The sequence below is a fragment of the Aquarana catesbeiana genome, linkage group LG07, assembly GCF_042186555.1.
Source record: "Aquarana catesbeiana isolate 2022-GZ linkage group LG07, ASM4218655v1, whole genome shotgun sequence".
Taxonomy (NCBI): domain Eukaryota; kingdom Metazoa; phylum Chordata; class Amphibia; order Anura; family Ranidae; genus Aquarana; species Aquarana catesbeiana.
In genome coordinates, this window is record NC_133330.1 from 88433860 (window position 1) to 88452698 (window position 18839).

At 40.6% G+C, this 18839-nt stretch overlaps 1 protein-coding gene across 2 annotated transcripts in view; it reads right to left on the reverse strand.

The window, feature by feature from the left end:
* The window catches only part of STAB1 (stabilin 1), a 508133-nt gene that overhangs the window by 265513 nt on the left and 223781 nt on the right, over positions 1 to 18839 (reverse strand). For both annotated transcript variants that reach the window (XM_073592448.1, XM_073592449.1), the window contains 4 exons: positions 16833 to 16963; positions 13732 to 13843; positions 12743 to 12820; positions 3313 to 3414 (listed from right to left, as the gene is read on the reverse strand). In XM_073592448.1, the coding sequence (XP_073448549.1) occupies positions 3313 to 3414; positions 12743 to 12820; positions 13732 to 13843; positions 16833 to 16963 (423 nt within the window). The remainder of the gene's footprint in view (positions 1 to 3312; positions 3415 to 12742; positions 12821 to 13731; positions 13844 to 16832; positions 16964 to 18839) is intronic.

Below are 18839 nucleotides of genomic sequence, written 5' to 3' on the forward strand. Positions count from 1 at the left end.
TGTAGTGTGCTGTGCCCACAATGTCATCTGCTGTTCTGTACAGTGCCCACCATGTAATGTGGAGTAGTGTGCCCTCTGTGTAATGTGCTGTGCCCACCATGTCATGTGGTTTGGTGTACCCATATGTAATGTAGTGTGGTGTGCCCACTGTGTAATGTACAGTGTCCACCGTGTAATGTGCTGTGCCCACCATGTAATGCGGAGTGATGAAAAAAAGGTAAGAGTAAGAAGACTAAGTAAATGGGGATCTATTCTTTGGGGGACCTGCCCTGGCCTGCTCTAAAGGGAGATCTATATGGGGGACCCTGGCCTGGCCTGTGCTTTATGTGATAATGACTAAGCCCCTCCCCTTCATGACATTGTCAAAAAGGGGCGGAGATAGGGTGACCTTAAAATGATGCCTCCCCCTGAAAATATTCTGCAGACGCCCATGCCCAAAGTGTCTGCATTCAAATCTGTGCACCGCTCCTGCCCGCATTTCAAATTTTGACAGGACTGTATCCATGCAGCTGCTCTGTCTGCATCTACTTCTTTGGGCTGTTTGCATACAGCTGCGAAGTTAAAGTAGAACTTTAGGCAAAACTTTTATTTTTATTTTGGATAGGGCAAGGGAGGGTTATAACTCCTGTCAAATTTTGTTTGCCCATCTGTGTCCCATTTCAGAGCTTTCCCTTCACTTTCTGTCCCATAGGCAAACAAGTGAGAGGAAATCCCTGCAAATTAAGGGGTCCCCAGGTCACCAGAACTAGTGTCTCCTTTGGAAGATTTCCCCTCCATTACCTTTCTGGGGACAACCAAAAACACAGACAGCAGTAAAAACGGGTTCTAACCCCTCTCCACTCTATCCAAAACGGAAAAAAAAGTTTTGCCTTTATATCGTAAGGGCCAATTCACACCAGTGCGTTGATCTGCGTTTTAGAGCAGCTGTAAAATGCAGACCAACGAAAGGACATCTGAAAAACAATAATTTCCAGTGTGTCCTATTCACACCATAATGCTGCGCACGTCAACAGACATCCAAAATGTATGTCAACAGACTTCAAAATATAAGTGAACGGACATCAGCGCAAGTTAAAACGATAAAATGCTTCACATATTGGTTAAAATGTAACTACAGGTACTCGTCACTTAACGACCAGGTTCCGTTCCAACAACCAGGTCGTTAAATGAGGAATCGCAAGTAATCAATATTTTAGGCATTCTTAACTACTGTACTGTATTGTGAAAAAAGCTCTAAACATAAAACTCCAGCTCAATAACATTGTTTTAATTTGCATAAGTACAGAACACAATTGAAAATTCTGTACTGTACAATACAATGATGTACGCGTTGTTCAGGTGGAGAGAGCTGGTCATAAGTCTGAGTGGTCGGTAAACGAGGAGTATCTGTATTTTTAATTCTAACATTATACAATAGATAAGGTAGTAAAATTTTTGCAGCATATAAATGTAAGAAATAATTCTACCATCTTTCCACCATCTGTTTATTATGTCTTCTTTCTTGGTTATATGAATTGTGCAAAACCTTGGCCTTACATTTTGTGCAACATCTTTTTGTATTCTCTAATGCCGTGTACACATGGGTGGACTTCTCATCCGGACTGGTCCGACGGGACGAATCCGACCAACCGTGTGTGGACTTCGTCGGACCTGCAGCGGACTTTTTTGGTCGTAAATCAGACGGACTTTAGATTTGGAACATGTTTCAAATCTTTCCAACGGACTCGAGTCCGGTTGAAAAATCCGCTCGTCTGTATGCTAGTCCGACGGACGAAAACCCACGCTAGGGGAGCTATTGGCTATCAACTTCCTTATTTTAGTCCGGTCGTACGTCATCACGTACGAATCCGTCAGACTTTGGTGTGATCGTGTGTAGGCAAGTCCGTTCATTCGAAAGTCCGTCAGAAGTCCATCAAAAGTCCGTTGAAAGTCCATCGGAAAGACTGTCGGACCTTTGATGCTGAAAAGTCCGCCCATGTGTACACGGCATTACACACTTAAAGTGGAACTAAAGTTAGAAACACTGACCTATTCTGCAATGATCTACAGCCCACGAGATCCCTCACCTGGCTTCTTCTGTGTGCTGATCTTTGGCCTTCTTGAGTGGCTGGTGTGGGTTGATGTACACTATATTGTCAAAAGTATTGGGGCACCTGCCTTTACACACACATGAACTTTAATGGCTCCCCAGTCTTAGTCTGTAGGATTCCATATTGAGTTGGGCCACCCTTTGCAGCTATAACAGCTTCAACTCTTCTGAGAAGGCTGTCCACAAGGTTTAGGAGTGTGTCTATGGAAATGTTTGACCATTGTTTCAGAAGAGCATTTGTGAGGTCAGGCACCGATGTTGGACGAGAAGGCCTGGCTCAAGGTCTCTACTCTAATGCATCCCAAAGATGTTCTATCGGGTTGAGGTCAGGACTCTGTGCAGGCCAGTCAAGTTCCTCCACCCCAAACTCGCTCATCCATGTCTTTATGGACCTTGCTTTGTGCACTGGTCCAAATCATTTGGTGGAGGGGGGTTATGGTGTGGGGTTGATTTTCAGGGATGGGCTTGGCCCCCTAGTTCCAGTAAAGGGAACTCTTAAAGCATCAGCATACCAAGACATTTTGGACAATTTCATGCTCCCAACTTTGTGGGAATCATTTGGGGATGGCTTCTTCCTGTTCCAACAAGAACACTCACCAGTGCAAAAAACAAGGTCCATAAAGACATGGATGATCGAGTTTGAGGGGGAGGAACTTGACTGGCCTGCATGGCGTCCTGACCTGAACTCGATACAACACCTTTGGGATGAATTAGAGCGGAGACTGCGAGCCAGGCCTTCTCATCAGACATCGGTGCCTGACTTCACAAATGCTCTTCTGGAAGAATGGTTAAACACTCCCATAGACACACTCCTAAACCTTGTGGACAACCTTCCCAGAGAGTTGAAGCTGTTATAGCTGCAAAGTGTGGGCCAACTCAATAATGAACCATACGGACTAATACTGGGATGCCATTAAAGTTCATGTGTGTGCAAAGGCAGGCGTCCCAATAATTTTGACAATATAGTGTACATGGGAATCTTTCAATGCGGCACACTGCGTTGTGCCGGAAATATAAATGAAGCTGCACATACGCAGCTCTTTGTACATTTTGCAGAGGATTACAAACAGGCAGTTACGGTAAGTGTATTTTATTTCAGAAGAGAGATTGCATGTCTTTTTGGCAAAAAGAAGCCTGTCTGTTTGAAATGTTTTTTTGTTTTTTTTTTCATTCTTTAGTTCTGCTTTCATTTTCCTTTCTGCCCAGGGTAGAAATTGACTTACCTGGATCTCTAGTTTAAATCCTTCCCATGCTGGAACTTGCTCTAATTTTTTCAACAGTCCTGGTTTCCTTGGCGGTATATTTCCTAATGGCGGTATTAAAACCTGAGAGGACAAAATAGTTTCATTATAAAATCTTAGGCATCAAAAGTCATCGATAAAAATACATTCCTACTATGTGCATTCATATTATAGTGTAACATATGCACATTTCCCCATGCCTCTTTAGAAAAGCCCCAGTTGCACTGATGTGCCAAGAAAACAACAATGTATTTCAGAAATGTACGAAATGTTCTTTGTTTTTTGTTTGCACAGATATACACTTTACATTTATGGGGTCTTTCTTGTGAAAGCTTGAGAAAGAAGAAAGGGGGGATACCCCTACAAAGCAATTCAATTTCAGCTGTCATTTTTCTACCTCAGTTTAGGTAGACAAAACCACTTTGATTTCTGTGTAATATATATATATATATATATATATATATATATATATATATATATATATATATATATATATATATATATATATATATATATAAAATCAGCCTGAGCCTCCATATTGCTACAATAAAAAGTATCACTTGACAATACACTTTTTAATTTCAAAATGTGTATCTAGCTGATGGGGACAATTGTCCGTGAAGTAAACTACTGAAATCAGCATGTATAAATGCATGTAGTGAACTTGGTGTAGAGTTATTCACTTAACCACTTCAGCTCCAGAAGATTTACCCCCCTTCATGACCAGACCATTTTTGCGATACGGCACTGCGTTATTTTAACTGAAAATTGCTCAGTCGTGCGACACTCTACCCAAATAAAATGTATGTGTTTTTCCGTCCACCAATTTACTTGTGATTGTATTTGATCACCTCTGTGTTTTTTTTTTATTTTTTGCACTATAAACAAAAAAAGAATGACAATTTTGAAAAAAAAATAAAAATTTAACTTTCTGCTAGAAAACATATCCAATAAGAAAAAAATAAAAAATCTAATTTCTTCATCAATTTAGGCCAATATGTAATCTGCTACATATTTTTGTTAAAAAAAATCCAAATATGCGTGTAATGATTGGTTTGCACAAACGTTACAGCGTCTACAAACTATGGGATATATTTATGGAATTTTTTTTTCTTTACCAGTAATGCCGGCGAACATTGACTTATAGCGGGACTAAAATATTATGGTGGACAAAGCGGACACTGACACTTTTAACACTTTTTTGGGAGCCAATGATCACTGCTAAACATATGCACTGTCACTGTACTAATGTCACTGTCTGGAAAGGGGTTAACATCAGGGGCATTCAAGGGTTAACGGTGTGCCTAGCCTGTGTTTTTGTACAGTGTGGGAGGTGCTTTTACTAGGGGAAGATATAGATCCTTGTCTGTGCTTTGTAGGAACACAGGATCTGTGTCTTCCCTACTGACAGAACAGCAATCTGCCTTGTTTACATGAGTCCACTGTACCCGCCGATAAGCGAGTGGAGGCGAGCCGCCGGCAGCGCTCATTCGTGCCCGCTACCTGGAAGTGCAGGTTTACGTGTATATATGTGATCCTGCACACAGTAGCCACCCTGTAGCAGTAAAACTGCTATAGGGTGGTCAGCAAGTGGTTAAAGTGGTTGTAAAACCTTACATATACCTAGTAAAGAGGCTATCCTCAGGTGAGACACAGAAATAGAACAAATTCTCCTACATAAGTTGTACCCGTTTCTCTGCTCTACAGATGTTCAAAGTGTTGAATTTATTAGTTTGTTAGAGAGTTCAGAAAAAAGGGGGTGGAGAGCTGAAGTTACACTCTGCAGAGCTCAGTGAGCACAGGTCTAATGCTGTGTACACACGGGCGGACTTTTCAGCATCAAACGTCCGACGGTCTTTCCGACGGACTTGCGAATGACCGGACTTGCACACACACTGACTAAAGTCCGTTCGAAAGTCCGGTTGTTTGAACGTGATGACGTATGAAGGGACTAGAATAAGGAAGTTGATAGCCAGTAGCCAATAGCTGTCCTAGCGTTGTTTTTTGTCTGTCGGACTAGCATACAGACGAACGGATTTTTCGATCGGACTCGAGTCCGTCGGAAAGATTTGAAACATGTTCTAAATCTAAAATCCATCTGATTTTCGACAGAAAAAGTCAGCTGAAGGTCCGATCAAGCCCACACACGATCGGATTGTCCGACAGATTCGTTCCGTCGGACCAGTCCGGTCGAAATGTCCGGTCGTGTGTACACGGCATAAGGCCTTTTTCACATGATACTCCTGTTTGAGCATCTACTTTTTCAGCCTTCTTTTATGTAATTGCGCGTTTTTTCGCGCATATGCATTCGCACAAATTCACGCAATTGCACGCAAGCTTATTCCCGCGTTCTTCTTCTGCAGATTGTAAATAATGGCCATTGGCGCACATTTGTGCACATTTTGAAATGAATAAATTGATTTTGTCTCAGTGTTCGCTGTGGACATTGGCTAAAGGGCTATTTTTCTTGTTTTTTTGTGCACTATTAGGGATGGAGGTGTCAGAGGGGTCACACCAGACCTTAATCTTCCTTTTTTGATTGAACCCGGGTGGAAGACACCCATTCAGCCCACACACTGGTCTGTTGTTACCATTAGCCTTTGTCCATATTACATCTAGTGTATTATCACCATTTGGCCAGTTATATTTGCATACTGCTCCCAGGGGGCCTTGCTGGGCTGAGCTATTCCCCTTTCTCTGTTTGTCTTTTGTGGCAGTGGTTTCCATCCAGCTCGGGGGCTGCGATGTGCATAGGGGAGCTCTGTTCCTGATCTCTTGCTGTCCTCTCCTGTCTGTTGACGGGGGTGGCCACCTGCACATCGGCGCCATGTTTTCCACGCCCATACATTGACGTCTCCCTGAGGTAACTCAGGTGTGGGCTGTGTGGGTCATCCCGGACGGTTGGGTGGTTGTTGCATCTGTGCACCCCCTTTGATGGTGGATGTCTTTTGGATGCCCATGTGTCACCGCCCGTACATGACGCTGGGGGCGTAGCCCTCAGGGTCTTGTGGGTATATCTGGACGTTCAGCACGGCTGGGATTCTGATTCACAACTTGACGATTGGATAGTGCGGTCACATCTCTAAGAACGAACTGACAACCATTGGATGTTTTTCACTCCATTGAGGTACAACTTTTTTACTTTCCTGACATCTATTGGGTCTGTTACATTGTTTTTATACACATGTAATACTATATCATTCTACATTGCCCCGTAGTATCTCTGCCCATACCAGTTTTATAATCATGCATTCATGCATTTACTATATTCCATATCTCAGTTAGTTTGTTCATACCAAGATACTCTTATAAGCTTAATTCACTTACTTACATCTTTATGTATATATAAATTAAAGCTTAGAACCCTATACAATAAGCTCATTTTGCATTTATGATGCCCTCTGATATATATGCATCCTTGCAGACATTTTCCAGACACAATTTTAAGGGGCTAAGTGGAGACCGCAGTGAGAAATACCCCTATCCAGACCGTGCTGATCCTCCGGATGTTCCCCTATTGTGGCCTTTGTTTTGTTCCGCCTCCTCAGCTCCCGAGCTGGATGCATCACACTGCTGCCATCTTGATATCCAGCGTTTGGCGATTCATTTCAGATTTCGGTAAGTATGAGGTCTCTGCATCAGGCCTCTCTTGCCAATCATTCCATCTGCCCCCATTTACCAACCACATACATTTATTGATCTTATCACTTACATTGCAGATACAACATTCATGCATCCGCCCCTGAAGAAGCGAGCAGGGTCTTGCGAAATGCATAGGGCTTTATTGATGCTTGTTTTATGCCGGTACATGCTGGGTATTATTGATGTCTGCATTATGTTCACATACTTCCCTGTCCACATGTATGTACATTTTATCTTATTTTGTATGTGTATTTACTGACCCAGCAACTTTCAAGTTTTATTGTTGCTCATTGATGTATAACATTTGTAATAAATCTTTGTATATTTACGTTCATCTGTGTTGTGTACATTGGCTATTATGCCTGGTAACTCACAATCATTGTTTTTACCGCTCCGTTACATAACATTTTGAAATGAATAAATTGATTTTGTCTCAGTGTTCGCTGTGGACATTGGCTAAACCTCTCTCACCTCATTTAAAGTCCCAGGGCTATTTTTCTTGTTTTCAATCGCGCGTATTTGAGCGCACTTACGCGTATTTGCATGTTTATAGGAGTAATTTACTGACCAAAAGTGCAGATTTTTCTATTTTTTTTTTTTTACTGAAGAACACACAGCGCTTGTTTACGTGCTGGTGTGCATAGGCACATTACAATGAATGGGCTAAATTTTAGCTCAGTAAAAAAATAAGCTGTACTGAGCTTTTCCAAGCTGCAGTGTGCAAGAGGCCTAAGAGCTGATTGGAGGGAAGAGACATGCCCCCCTCCACACAGCAGTGATTGGCCTGAGCCGCGATGACGGTAACGACAGAGTCTAACTGAACCAACAACACGTACGAGCCGTTGCTTCATTGCGCATGTGCCGAAGACGTCGGCACGTGCAGATACAGGGGATATCTCCTAAACTGTGCAGCTTTAGGAGATATCCGGGGTAGCTATAGGTAAGTCTTATTAAAGGCTTACCTGTAGCAAAAAGTGATTGTAAAGGGTTTACAACCACAGAGTCTGGTGCTCATCCATGTAAAGCCGCTGTTGTATACAGTAAACCCGCTGGTGTATACAGTATTGTATGTGGCCAGAGGTCCGGGGGCACTGGTGGCTCCCAGCGCTTCCTGGAGAACTCGGAGACACTTCCAGCTGGGTGGGGCGGGCGTAACGTGCGTTCAGAGCACCCGGAAGTGATGTCAACAGTTCCCAAGTGTCTCCAAGTTTTCCAGGAAGCGCTGGGAGCCACCAGCGCCCCCGAACCTCTGGCCACATACAGTACTGTATACTGTACACCCGCGGCTTTACTGTACATATACAGCAGCGGCTTTACTGTATACACCAGCGGCTTTACATGGATAAACACCAGACTCCTAAACATTGTGGGTGTAAATCTTTTTTTTTTTTTTTTTTTTTTACATTAAAACTGTGATCCTTCTTTTTTTCAAAGGCAAAGTGCAGGTTAATTTGTTTTATTTTTACAGTACACATTATACTGTATTTTGTATTGCTGTAATAATTTTTATATGAATAAATGGTTGTGGAATGAATCATCTGCGTTTCCTTTATTTCTTATGGGGAAATTCGCTTTGATATATAGTTGCTTTGGATAACAAGCATATTTCTGGAAAAAACTATGCTTGCAAACCAGGGTATTGCTGTATTTGAATTTCAACTCATTCTATAATGAATTCATAGATCTGATGGTAAAGTAAAATACTGTATATATCACAGTACTGTATTTAGCAGTTATGGTAAAACATTCTTGCCCCATATGTGTCACCAAGGGTTTGCTGTATTCAGGAAATAACTAAACAGTGGTGTGGTTAAAGTGATCCTGTCATAAAAGAAACATGAGCCTAAATATTTCTCTCAGATTTCCTTTAACCATGCCTAGTTAGTTTTGTCATCCGTTGTTGGTCTCTTGAAATTCCATGTTCCTGGGCTGGCATGCTGGACACCAGGAGTCAGTGGTGTAGTGTGGGTTGTCAGCACCCGGGCAAGACAAGTAATTTGCACCCCCTAACCTTAACTTACTTACAGCAGAGTGGCCAGCTAATAACCCCAATTACGCCATGGTTATAGGCTGGCTGGAAAGAATGACAATAAATACCTGTTATAGAGGGAAACTTCTTATAATTATGCCGATTTCCCTCCTCTCTTATTACAAATCTCCCCCCTCCACTCTTTAGAAATTCCCCCCAAACACCTTTTCACAATTCTCACCTCTTCACAAACCCCCCCCCCCCCCACCACCACCCACATTCTTCACAGCTCTCACCTCTCCACAACTCTCTCTTTCCCCCACACTCTCCACAGCTTCCACCTCTTTGCAACCCCCCCCACTCTTCACAAATTCTGACCCCACTCTTCACAAATCCCCCCCACTATACTTCACAGCTCTTGCCTCTGCACAAATCCCATTCCACCCTCATCACAGCTTCCACCTCTTTGCAAACCCTCCCTTCAATCTTCACAAATTCTGATCCCCAACAATTCGAATATCCCCCACTCTTCACAGCTCTCACCTTTCCAGAAAAGAGAGAGAGAGAGACTTGTGTTATGAAAACTGTGCCTTCCTGGGAAACCCGCCTTGCCCTCTTCCTAATACATGCTCTGCCCAAAAACCCATGCCTCGTCCCGCTTCCCATGTACACAGATTACACTGTAAGCTGGAGTGTGGGACTTCCGTTGTCAGGATGGTAGCGACTCTGTTGCTGCAGTGTGTCGGGGAGAAGCCCGCCATGTCTAGATCATGGAGTCTATGCTAAGGGACAGACGGGGATGTACAGCTGATTCAGTAAGGTCTCCAAATGTTGTGCCCGGGGAAAACAGACCGTCTGCCCCCCACGCTGTGCCACTGATGAGTTCTGATTTCACTTGCTGCATACATATGAGAAGTCATTAATTCAAGCCATTGGTCAGTATGGTAGTCAAGCAACTAGCTTTTTATTTTACTTTTCTTTTTATTTATAAAGATATATAAGACTTAACTAATATATATATATATATATATATATATATATATATATATATATATATATTAATAATAAGACATTATGTGAGAATTTGAATATTTAAGCTGGCCATACACACAGATTTCTTTCATTCAGTCTGCAGGAATCCTACAGATTTCTCCATCCACACTACACAAGTGCAGATGGACAAATCTCCCCTGCCAGCTATTGTATTCTGACAGCTGGTGCACTGTGGCTGTTAGAATAACTAAACAGAGAATGCACGTGATTGGCAGAAGTCACTGTTTGGCCAAAAATTTTCTGCTCGGCTCCTTTAATATTCAGATCAAAGTTTGTTGATATGGGTGTTTCCAGCAGGATCACCTATGGATCGAATTTCTGACTGATTCAGCAGGAAACAACCGAAATTCATTCGATGTATTGCCAGCTTAAAATCTAAATTATTATAACTGCACAAGCTTAAAGCGGTTGCAAAGGCTTAATTTTTTCCCCTAAATTAATAAACATGGTATACTTACCTGCTCTGTGCAATGGTATTACACAGAGCAGCCCTGAACCTGAACCCATAGTGTGCTATGGGGGCACACGTGCAGGCACGCTCCCGAGCCCTGCTGTGGGCATTCATAGACACACACAGCACAACTTGGCCACACCCCTGCTCTCTCCTCACAGGATTTGATTGACAGCAGCAGCCTTGGTGTCCTGTGAGGAGAGGAACAGAGAACAGTACTGCTGTAGATGGGCACAGCGCTGGATCGAGATAGGACTCAGGTACGTATATAGGGAGATTGGGGGGGGGGGGGGGGGTGATGCAACTACTGGGACATTTTTTACCCTAAAGAGGTTGTAAACCTCCCTGTGTAAGTTGTACCTATAGGTAAGCCTAGAATAAGGCTTATCTATAGGTAATGTAGACATCTCCTAAATGTGCGCCATTTAGGAGATATTTACGGTATACTGCGCCGATGATGTCACGTGCCTCCGGCCAGTCACCCAGCCGGATTCCGCGGCCCTGGAAGGAAGGCGGGCGAAAATGGATGCTGCCTGCAGCGGGGATGACATGAGCTTTGTTTGCAGGTAAGTGTCACATAATGTGCTAGTGTGCATACTAGCACATTATGCCTTTACTTTGCCGGAAAGAAGAAAGGAAGAAAACCCACCAGGGTTTACTTCCTCTTTAATGCATTCCCTGCCTTTAGAAGCATTCTAACATATGTAAGCTGTATATTTGTCCCAATATTTGGCTATAATTCATTTGTTTGAGGATAGCAGAGAGTGAATGGTGAGGCCTCTTGAGATATGACTGTTCCTGATGCCTGACCTTGTGTTTTTAATACACATTGGGGATATTTATAAAACAAATTAGCAAAACAATTAGTCGCACATAAGGCTGCATCTCCTTCAGCAAAACCTCTATGACAGGTTTACAGACCTGTGTACTTGTATTCCTGGGCAGCCATGTGCGACAGCTTGCAAAGCACAAACACAGATTTTCTCTGTGATCAGACACATAATAAAGAAGTGGTCAGGATCAGGTTTTATTTAGCCACAAAGACAACATTAGAGTTGCCAAAAGTGGATTCATGAGGCTGTAACCTTGTAATAAATCTGTCTCACTATGCATCTCGCTGCTCCTATTTAGCATTGCTTTGCCTTATGTTAGGATTGAAAAATGTCCCCCAGTTTTTCCCAGTTCTTGAGTGTGCATAACAGAGTTGTATAACAAAGGCTCCAAATTCCTAACTTTTCTCTAATTGGTTAGAGCCACAAATATTCCAGGATCATTTTTCAAAGCTAGTAAATACACACTGATACATGGATCTTAAATTCCAAATCAAGCCAGGTTGTTTTTAGGAATGATAGTTTAGGGAAGTCTTAAAAAAATCTATGAGGTTTTTATTACTGTCTGATTCCATTGAGGATATTCCCGCTATTTGTCTTAGTAACACCAGCATAACAAATGAGGGTAATGTGTCCAACTAGAGAAATCCCTTCCTTTCACTTCCTGTTCTTCTGAGTCTCCTACTGGGACACAAAGCGAAAGGAAACATCCCTACTAAGGACACAGACAGCAATAAAAAAACTGAAGTTCTAATAACGCCCCACTGGACCTAGAACAAAATGAAAAGTTTTTGCTGAAGCAGGGTCACCTGCCACATTACTCAACACAATGCCTTATACTGAGAATATGTACATGGCAAACTATTGTCCCATACTGCCAGATACAACAGCCATTAGTTCTGTCATAGCAGCCCTGTCAGATACAGCAGTCAGAAATTAATCAGCATGATCAATATGACAGACAACCATAGTAATCACATGGCATTATTTACAAACAAACCAAAAACCAACTGTTGTTTTTTGCACACAGAGAGGCACTTTGGAAGAAGCAGGTCAACCTGCTGTGGTTGTTCAAGTGAAATGCAGACCATTCATTAAAAAAAAAAAAAATTAAAAGTGAATTATATGCTGATGAAGTATAAATTGCGTTTTTTTCTAAATTTTTGTCCATTTTTCAGCTTATAAAAAATAAAAGCCAGGTATTTATTAAAACAAAGTACCAAAAAGCCATGTCTATAAAAGAAGTGAAAAATGTAGGTAGGCAAATTAGTCATAAAGTTATAGTCATAATCAACACATAGAAATGCTGCTAAATTTGGCCTTGGTATTGAAGCATCAATGTCTCCTGGTAAGGAAAGGGTTAATGAACAACCGATATAGGTAGACTGACTAAATCAATGCATTCTCAAATTCAGTGATTCATTTAATGAACTGCAATCTGCTACGATTCCAGATTTTATTACTAACCTGTTCAACAATGAAAATAAATCCATTTGAGGCTGGAATATCTTGGTTGATAACACTCACGTTATTAACTGTTAGATTCTAAAAAATAAAGTAAGAAGATCCTTCAAATTCAAGCCATAAAGTTGGGGGTAATGCCGTCTGTGTCAGAAAAATAAAGCCACTTTACAATAATGAGGTTAAAATATATCCACAGCCAAAACTTCTTTTTTTTTAAATTTGGATAGTTTAGAGAATAGATAAAATCCCTGTTTTTTTTTGCTGTCTGTGTACCTTTGAAGTGGGTTAATTTACTGCCAGTCTCAAGACACAATAGGAAGTGAGATCTCTTTAAAGTAAGATAAATCCTCTCTCAGACAGTTGTCCCCAGGGAAAGATTTTTTTGATCTATTTTGGTTCCAGTAACAACTGACAAATTTAGATTCTCCCTAACTTTCTGTCTCAGGCCTGATTCACACCTATGCAGGTTGCAGTTTGCATATTCCAGGTGCATTTTGCATTTTTCAATACACATTTTTGATCCATTGCAGTGTATGGAACCAAAAACCAGAAAAAAATCCCTTTCCATTAAACGCACAGAAGTGAACCACATCCATAGGAAACTATGTTAAAAGCAATAAAAAATGCATAGATGTTAACTCAGGCCTCAATGTCAATGGTCACTGGGACAAAAAGAAAGGAGAGAGCTCTTCAGTTGGGACACAGACAGCATTAAAAACCAGGCTGGGGGTTCTAACCCTTCCATATTCTTTCCAAAAAAAAAGTTGGCATTTAGATACATTTTAAGCTAACAATAAACAATAAATTGAATTTATTAAGATAAAAAATAATGTTGAAAGTAAGTGCAGGAGCATACAGCTTTAATTCAGATTTCAGTTTGCAGGTGTCGGCTGAACCCTGATTGGTTGCTGTGGGTTAATGTTCTTGATACTTTGTTATGTGCCTTCTAGTATAAAACAAATGGTGTACATACAGAAAAGTAAAGTAGTTACCCCATCAATAATTTGTATCTCCCATTTGGTTCTGGGATCCAAGGTAGCAAGCTCCTGGTTTGCATGCTGTTTTAGCTGATCCGATATGTAAGCTTCCTGAAGAAAGTGTGCTCTGTAATGGTCACATACATTACAATAATTAGAAGCAAAAAAGACACTAGTAAAAACCAAGCCTAATTTAAAGCGCTTTTGCATAGTAGATTTAGGTTAAAAGCTACCTAAACCCAAAAACAAAATGTAATAATGCAGCTTACCAGACCTTAGATTTGGTGGCTGCATTCGTTTTCTTTTTCCTCTGTGTGGACTGGTTTGGATCAGAGGTGTTTTTTCAATAACTACAATTAAGACATGCTTTGAAGACCCAAGGTCTGGCCCTGACTGTTCTTTTCCATTCAGTATCTATTTTGGACAGTATAGTCCAAGCAAATAATACCAAGGGTCTCATCTCTAAAGTCTATACGCAACGGTTACTGTATCTGAACTGCTTCCTAAAATTTCCAATTCCATGCAGGCAAAAATGGGAGATGGACGTTGATGTGGCCCTAGGGGATATATGGGATCGAATAATGAAGAACGTACAGCTGGTTTCAACATCTCTGACCCATAGAGTGACCCAACTTTTTATCCTATATAGGAGGAGGCCTACTGTTCTCCTGAGCTGCTGTATAGGGTAGACAGGAAAGAAAACTCTGATTGTGTAAGATGTGCTTAATCTCCTGATTCTTGTTTACATCTGTTCTGGAGATGTCCAAAATTACACTGATATTGGCGGCATGTGATAGATGTGATAAATTCTGTATATGATACTATGCTGGCTCCAGATCCCATCTTATGTTTCCTTGAGTATAGAAATTCCAACAATTTGGAACATGATGAGGCAGTGGCCCATAAGTTAATAGTCTCTTGGTGGGTTTCACTCAATCCTCCTACCCTCAGGGACCGGGTTTGGAAAATAGACTTATGCTCAATATATAATGCTTCTCGGACATTTGAAAAAATATGGAAAAAATGGATAGATGCCCCATGTTCTAATCTAAGCTTACATAAAAAGAGGGAATGCTTGGCTCTTGCTTATTTTTTTTTTTAGCATGGGCTAACCTGTCATAGGAAAAACATTTCTGTTAATAATATAGTATAATAACGGTTGCTCTTGGATATTTCTTTTTCTGAATACTTTTGGAAGGTTAGAAAATAACCAACTAATTGTACTGTTGATGCTATTGCCTTATTTGTCAAATCAATTTTGTGTTTAAATCTAAGTTTTGTTTTCTTTTTATATATTTGTTGTTAAAAATTTCAAAATAAAATCTGAGTAAAAAGAAAAATATATTTTTTTTCCTACTTTTTTCACTTGGAATCACATGCTTCCTGTCCCTTCATGTCTACACTCACTACTTTATATCTATGGTATGGTATTGTATTTATGCAAGTAGTTATGGTTGTCACCCAACTAAAAACAAAAATTATTGTGCTGGTAGATCAAACAGAACAAGCATTTGGCAAAAAAACCCTAATCTGATAGAATTGTAAATAGCATGAATAAAAGCAGGTTTGCTGCATTAACAGTGAATCCAATTCACTATGTCAACCTAAAAAAAGTCTAGTACATATAAATCAAAAAGTGAGTCCCCTGTGATAGAACAGTCCATAATGACACAGCATGAAAATTCCAAGTGTAAAAGTTCCAATTTCATATAAGCCCAGCAAGTGTGTCCAATGTATAAATATAGATGACAATCCAAAAGGTGAATCATCCAAGTGTGCCTCCACCATTGGGTAAAAAATGGCTTCTTACCAGAAATTATGGACTCTTAATCAAAAAGAGTCAAAAACGCTGTATGAATAAAGTATCATCTGAGATGGAAGCCATTCACTCCTTTCCTCCTCATGGTTAGACTTGCAAATATTGGTAAAGATTGCTTAAATCATAACATTAATTTTTTTTTTTTTTTAAAACACCTAGCGTAAAACTATATTGTAAATTTACTAAAAGAAAGGGAATGCTAGTCTGTTTCTCACAAAGTAAATTATAAAGCATATATGTAAAAGAATACTGGTCCCGGGATCCAATCCAACCACCCTGGCGTGCGTGATGACGCCACGAGCATTAACTCTGACCTATGCGTTTTGTCACAATGGATGTCATCAGGGGCCCTTTGTGAGTGACTAGCATTCCCGTTCTTTTAATTAATTTAATTGAATTGTCATCTACAGTATATTTATACATTGGACCCACTTGCTGGGCTTATATGAAATTGGAACTTTTAGACTTGGAATTTTCATGCTGTGTCATTACGAACAATTCTATCACATGGCACTCACTTTTTGATTTATATGTACTAGACTTTTCTTAGATTGTCATATTGGATTGAATTCACTGTTAGCATGGCAAACCTGATGTTATGCATGGTGGTCACACAGGCTGGACTTCAGACATGTCTACCTTTTGTTTATCTCCATTACACAGCAGACTGATGTGACTAGTAGTTAACAAAAGTGAGAAAACATTGCTTCTGCTATCTTGTCAGCTCACAGTAGGTGACAAGGACACTTATGACAATTCTGACGAGAGCAATAGCTGTTTAGTGTACAGGCAGTCCTCGAGTTACGAACACAATAGGTTTGTTCGTAAGTCCAAGTTGTTCATAAGTTGCAACACTGCATTAGTAAGTGTAACTTCCGGTCGGAACACTGCGTTCGTAAGTGTAACTGCCGCCTGTGCATGGATGTGGGATGTTTCGGGCGCTTGTTATGTTATCTGAGGCATAGTACGGCAGTGTGGGATGTGTTCGGAAGTGCTCGAAAGGTATCCAGGACCCGTGTGGAGCACAAGTGGCCGGCATTTGAGGCCATTTGTAAGTAGGAGTCGTTGGTAACTCGGAGACTGCTTGTACTTGCCAAAAATGTCCTTAGCCTGAAAAAAAACAAACTTATGCAAATCACCATTTCTAAGGACTGGTAAGCTGCAGTATACTACATTTTTGTTTTTTAATTTAGGCACAAAGATTACTAGCAGTGCAGGGCAGTTACTTATGGATATATGGGAATAGGAATGGTCCCACCACCTTCCAGAGTACATGCGAGGAAAGTAGAAATTTTACCTGATTAGAAAAGGCATCATGTAAGAATCCATCCAAAATGTTCTGTTCTCCTGACTTAAAGCCATTATGGCTGTATCAGATGGAATTAGTGCAGTTACATTACTTCCGCTGTGAATCCTGAACTTGGAATCCTGTTGTAACGAAAAAAAAAAAAAATCCATAAATAATTTAAAAAATTATATAAATATATATATATATATATAATTTTGCAAAATGAAAAACAAAAACAATTCAAATTCAGATCGGTCAAAAGATGATTGACCAATTCAAATTATGTGTGAAGAATAGCCGGTTGTTAAGGCGTGGGCCAGCCACCATGTTCTTAACAAAACGATGACTCATCAGCTGTCGGCAGGCTTTCCCGCTGAGAGCTGAAATGGAAACAAAAGAATGCCGGCAATAGAAAATTCAGAAAAAAAAACAGCTTGGGCCCCCGCCAGGCCCTTTGAGTCTGGTATAGATTTTAAGGGGAACCCCACGCCAATTTTTATTTTAAAAAGTCCTAAGACTCCCTGGCCAATCGAACCAGTAAGCCCTGGTTCACACTGATGCAATTTCGTATGCTTTCCAGAATGCATAGAATCAAATGACAAGTGAAATAACATGACTTTCTTTGGTGGCCATTCACATATATGCAGTCCGAACGCAATGCGGTTTTAAAAAGGGTCCTGTGCGTGTTTGGTGTGGTGCATTGTGATTTTCGATATAGTCTAATGGAAACTGCATAGAAAGCACATAGACTAAGCGATTCCAGTGAGATTTCTAACAGGCTATAGTGTCTTTCTGAGCTGATTTCCAGAGAGCGAGATAGAATCGCAGCTGTATCCAAATTGCATTAGGATCACCCCCATAAAGTTGCACTGGACATTATCCTTGAAATTGCACTAAAAACCTCATCAAATCGCACCGCATAAAGTAAGTGTGAACCTAGGCTATGGGCTTGTTCACACAAGCAGTTGATTTGGATAGGAAATGGTGGATTTTTCTTCAGTGTATAGTAATAGCATACATTACAAAAAAGAGAAAGGAGTAACAAAATGCACTGGAACACCTGCACAAAATGCATTAAGTGCAACTTAAAAACACATGCCAGCAAGCACGGTAACAACCATAACTTACACCTTTTTTTATATTTTTCAGGCACACCAGGACATTCTAGCAGATGCCTTCATTCCTTAGCTCCATAGGAACAAGAAGCATTCAAGTTTTGTACCCTGTTCTAGACTTTTGATAGAAACCGCCAAGCCTGTTACCCTGCTCTGCCAAGTATATTGTACTCTGTTCTACAGAGAAACCACAAAACTCTGCAATCAAAAAATATAAAGCAACACATCTGGGCCAAACTCTGCGTTCAGCAAGCAACAACCCATTCTATTAATGTAACAACGTTGATTGTGGATCCAGGAGAGTAACCGATCTCCTTAGTAGGGGTCAGTAAGGAAGTCCTATATAACTATATCAGGGTTGTTTACCTTCCTCTGGATCAACTATGGCTTTAGGGTTCTGAAAATTCATAATTATAAATTTTGCAACCTTGAGCAGTAAAACCAAATGCTAGTAAATGCTGCTTTGTAAGAGCAAAAGGGCAAATAAAAAATGTCAAGCACTTAGCACACTTAAAGGGTTAGTTTACCTTTTTAGAAAAACAAAAAGGTGAGCTAATGGCCCGACTGCTGTACTGGCTGTATGGGCACTGATCAGCTAGTGATTTCTTCCTATCTTCTGCTTTGTGTTATTTTTCTGACTTTTTACTAAGCCGGAAACCCACTTTAAAAAAAATATCTTAGCACATGGCTACATTTAACATATATATATATATATATATATATATATATATATATATATATATATATAGTAGACTGTCCCAGCCAGGCTCTGCTGATTCCTTGCCGGCTGCCCAATTAGACAATGATGATTTCCTGCTTGTTGTCCAGCTGGAATCTGCTGATTCCCTGCCTGATATTCAGCTGGACTCCTGTACGAAGGTTAAAGGAGTTGTAAAGTCTT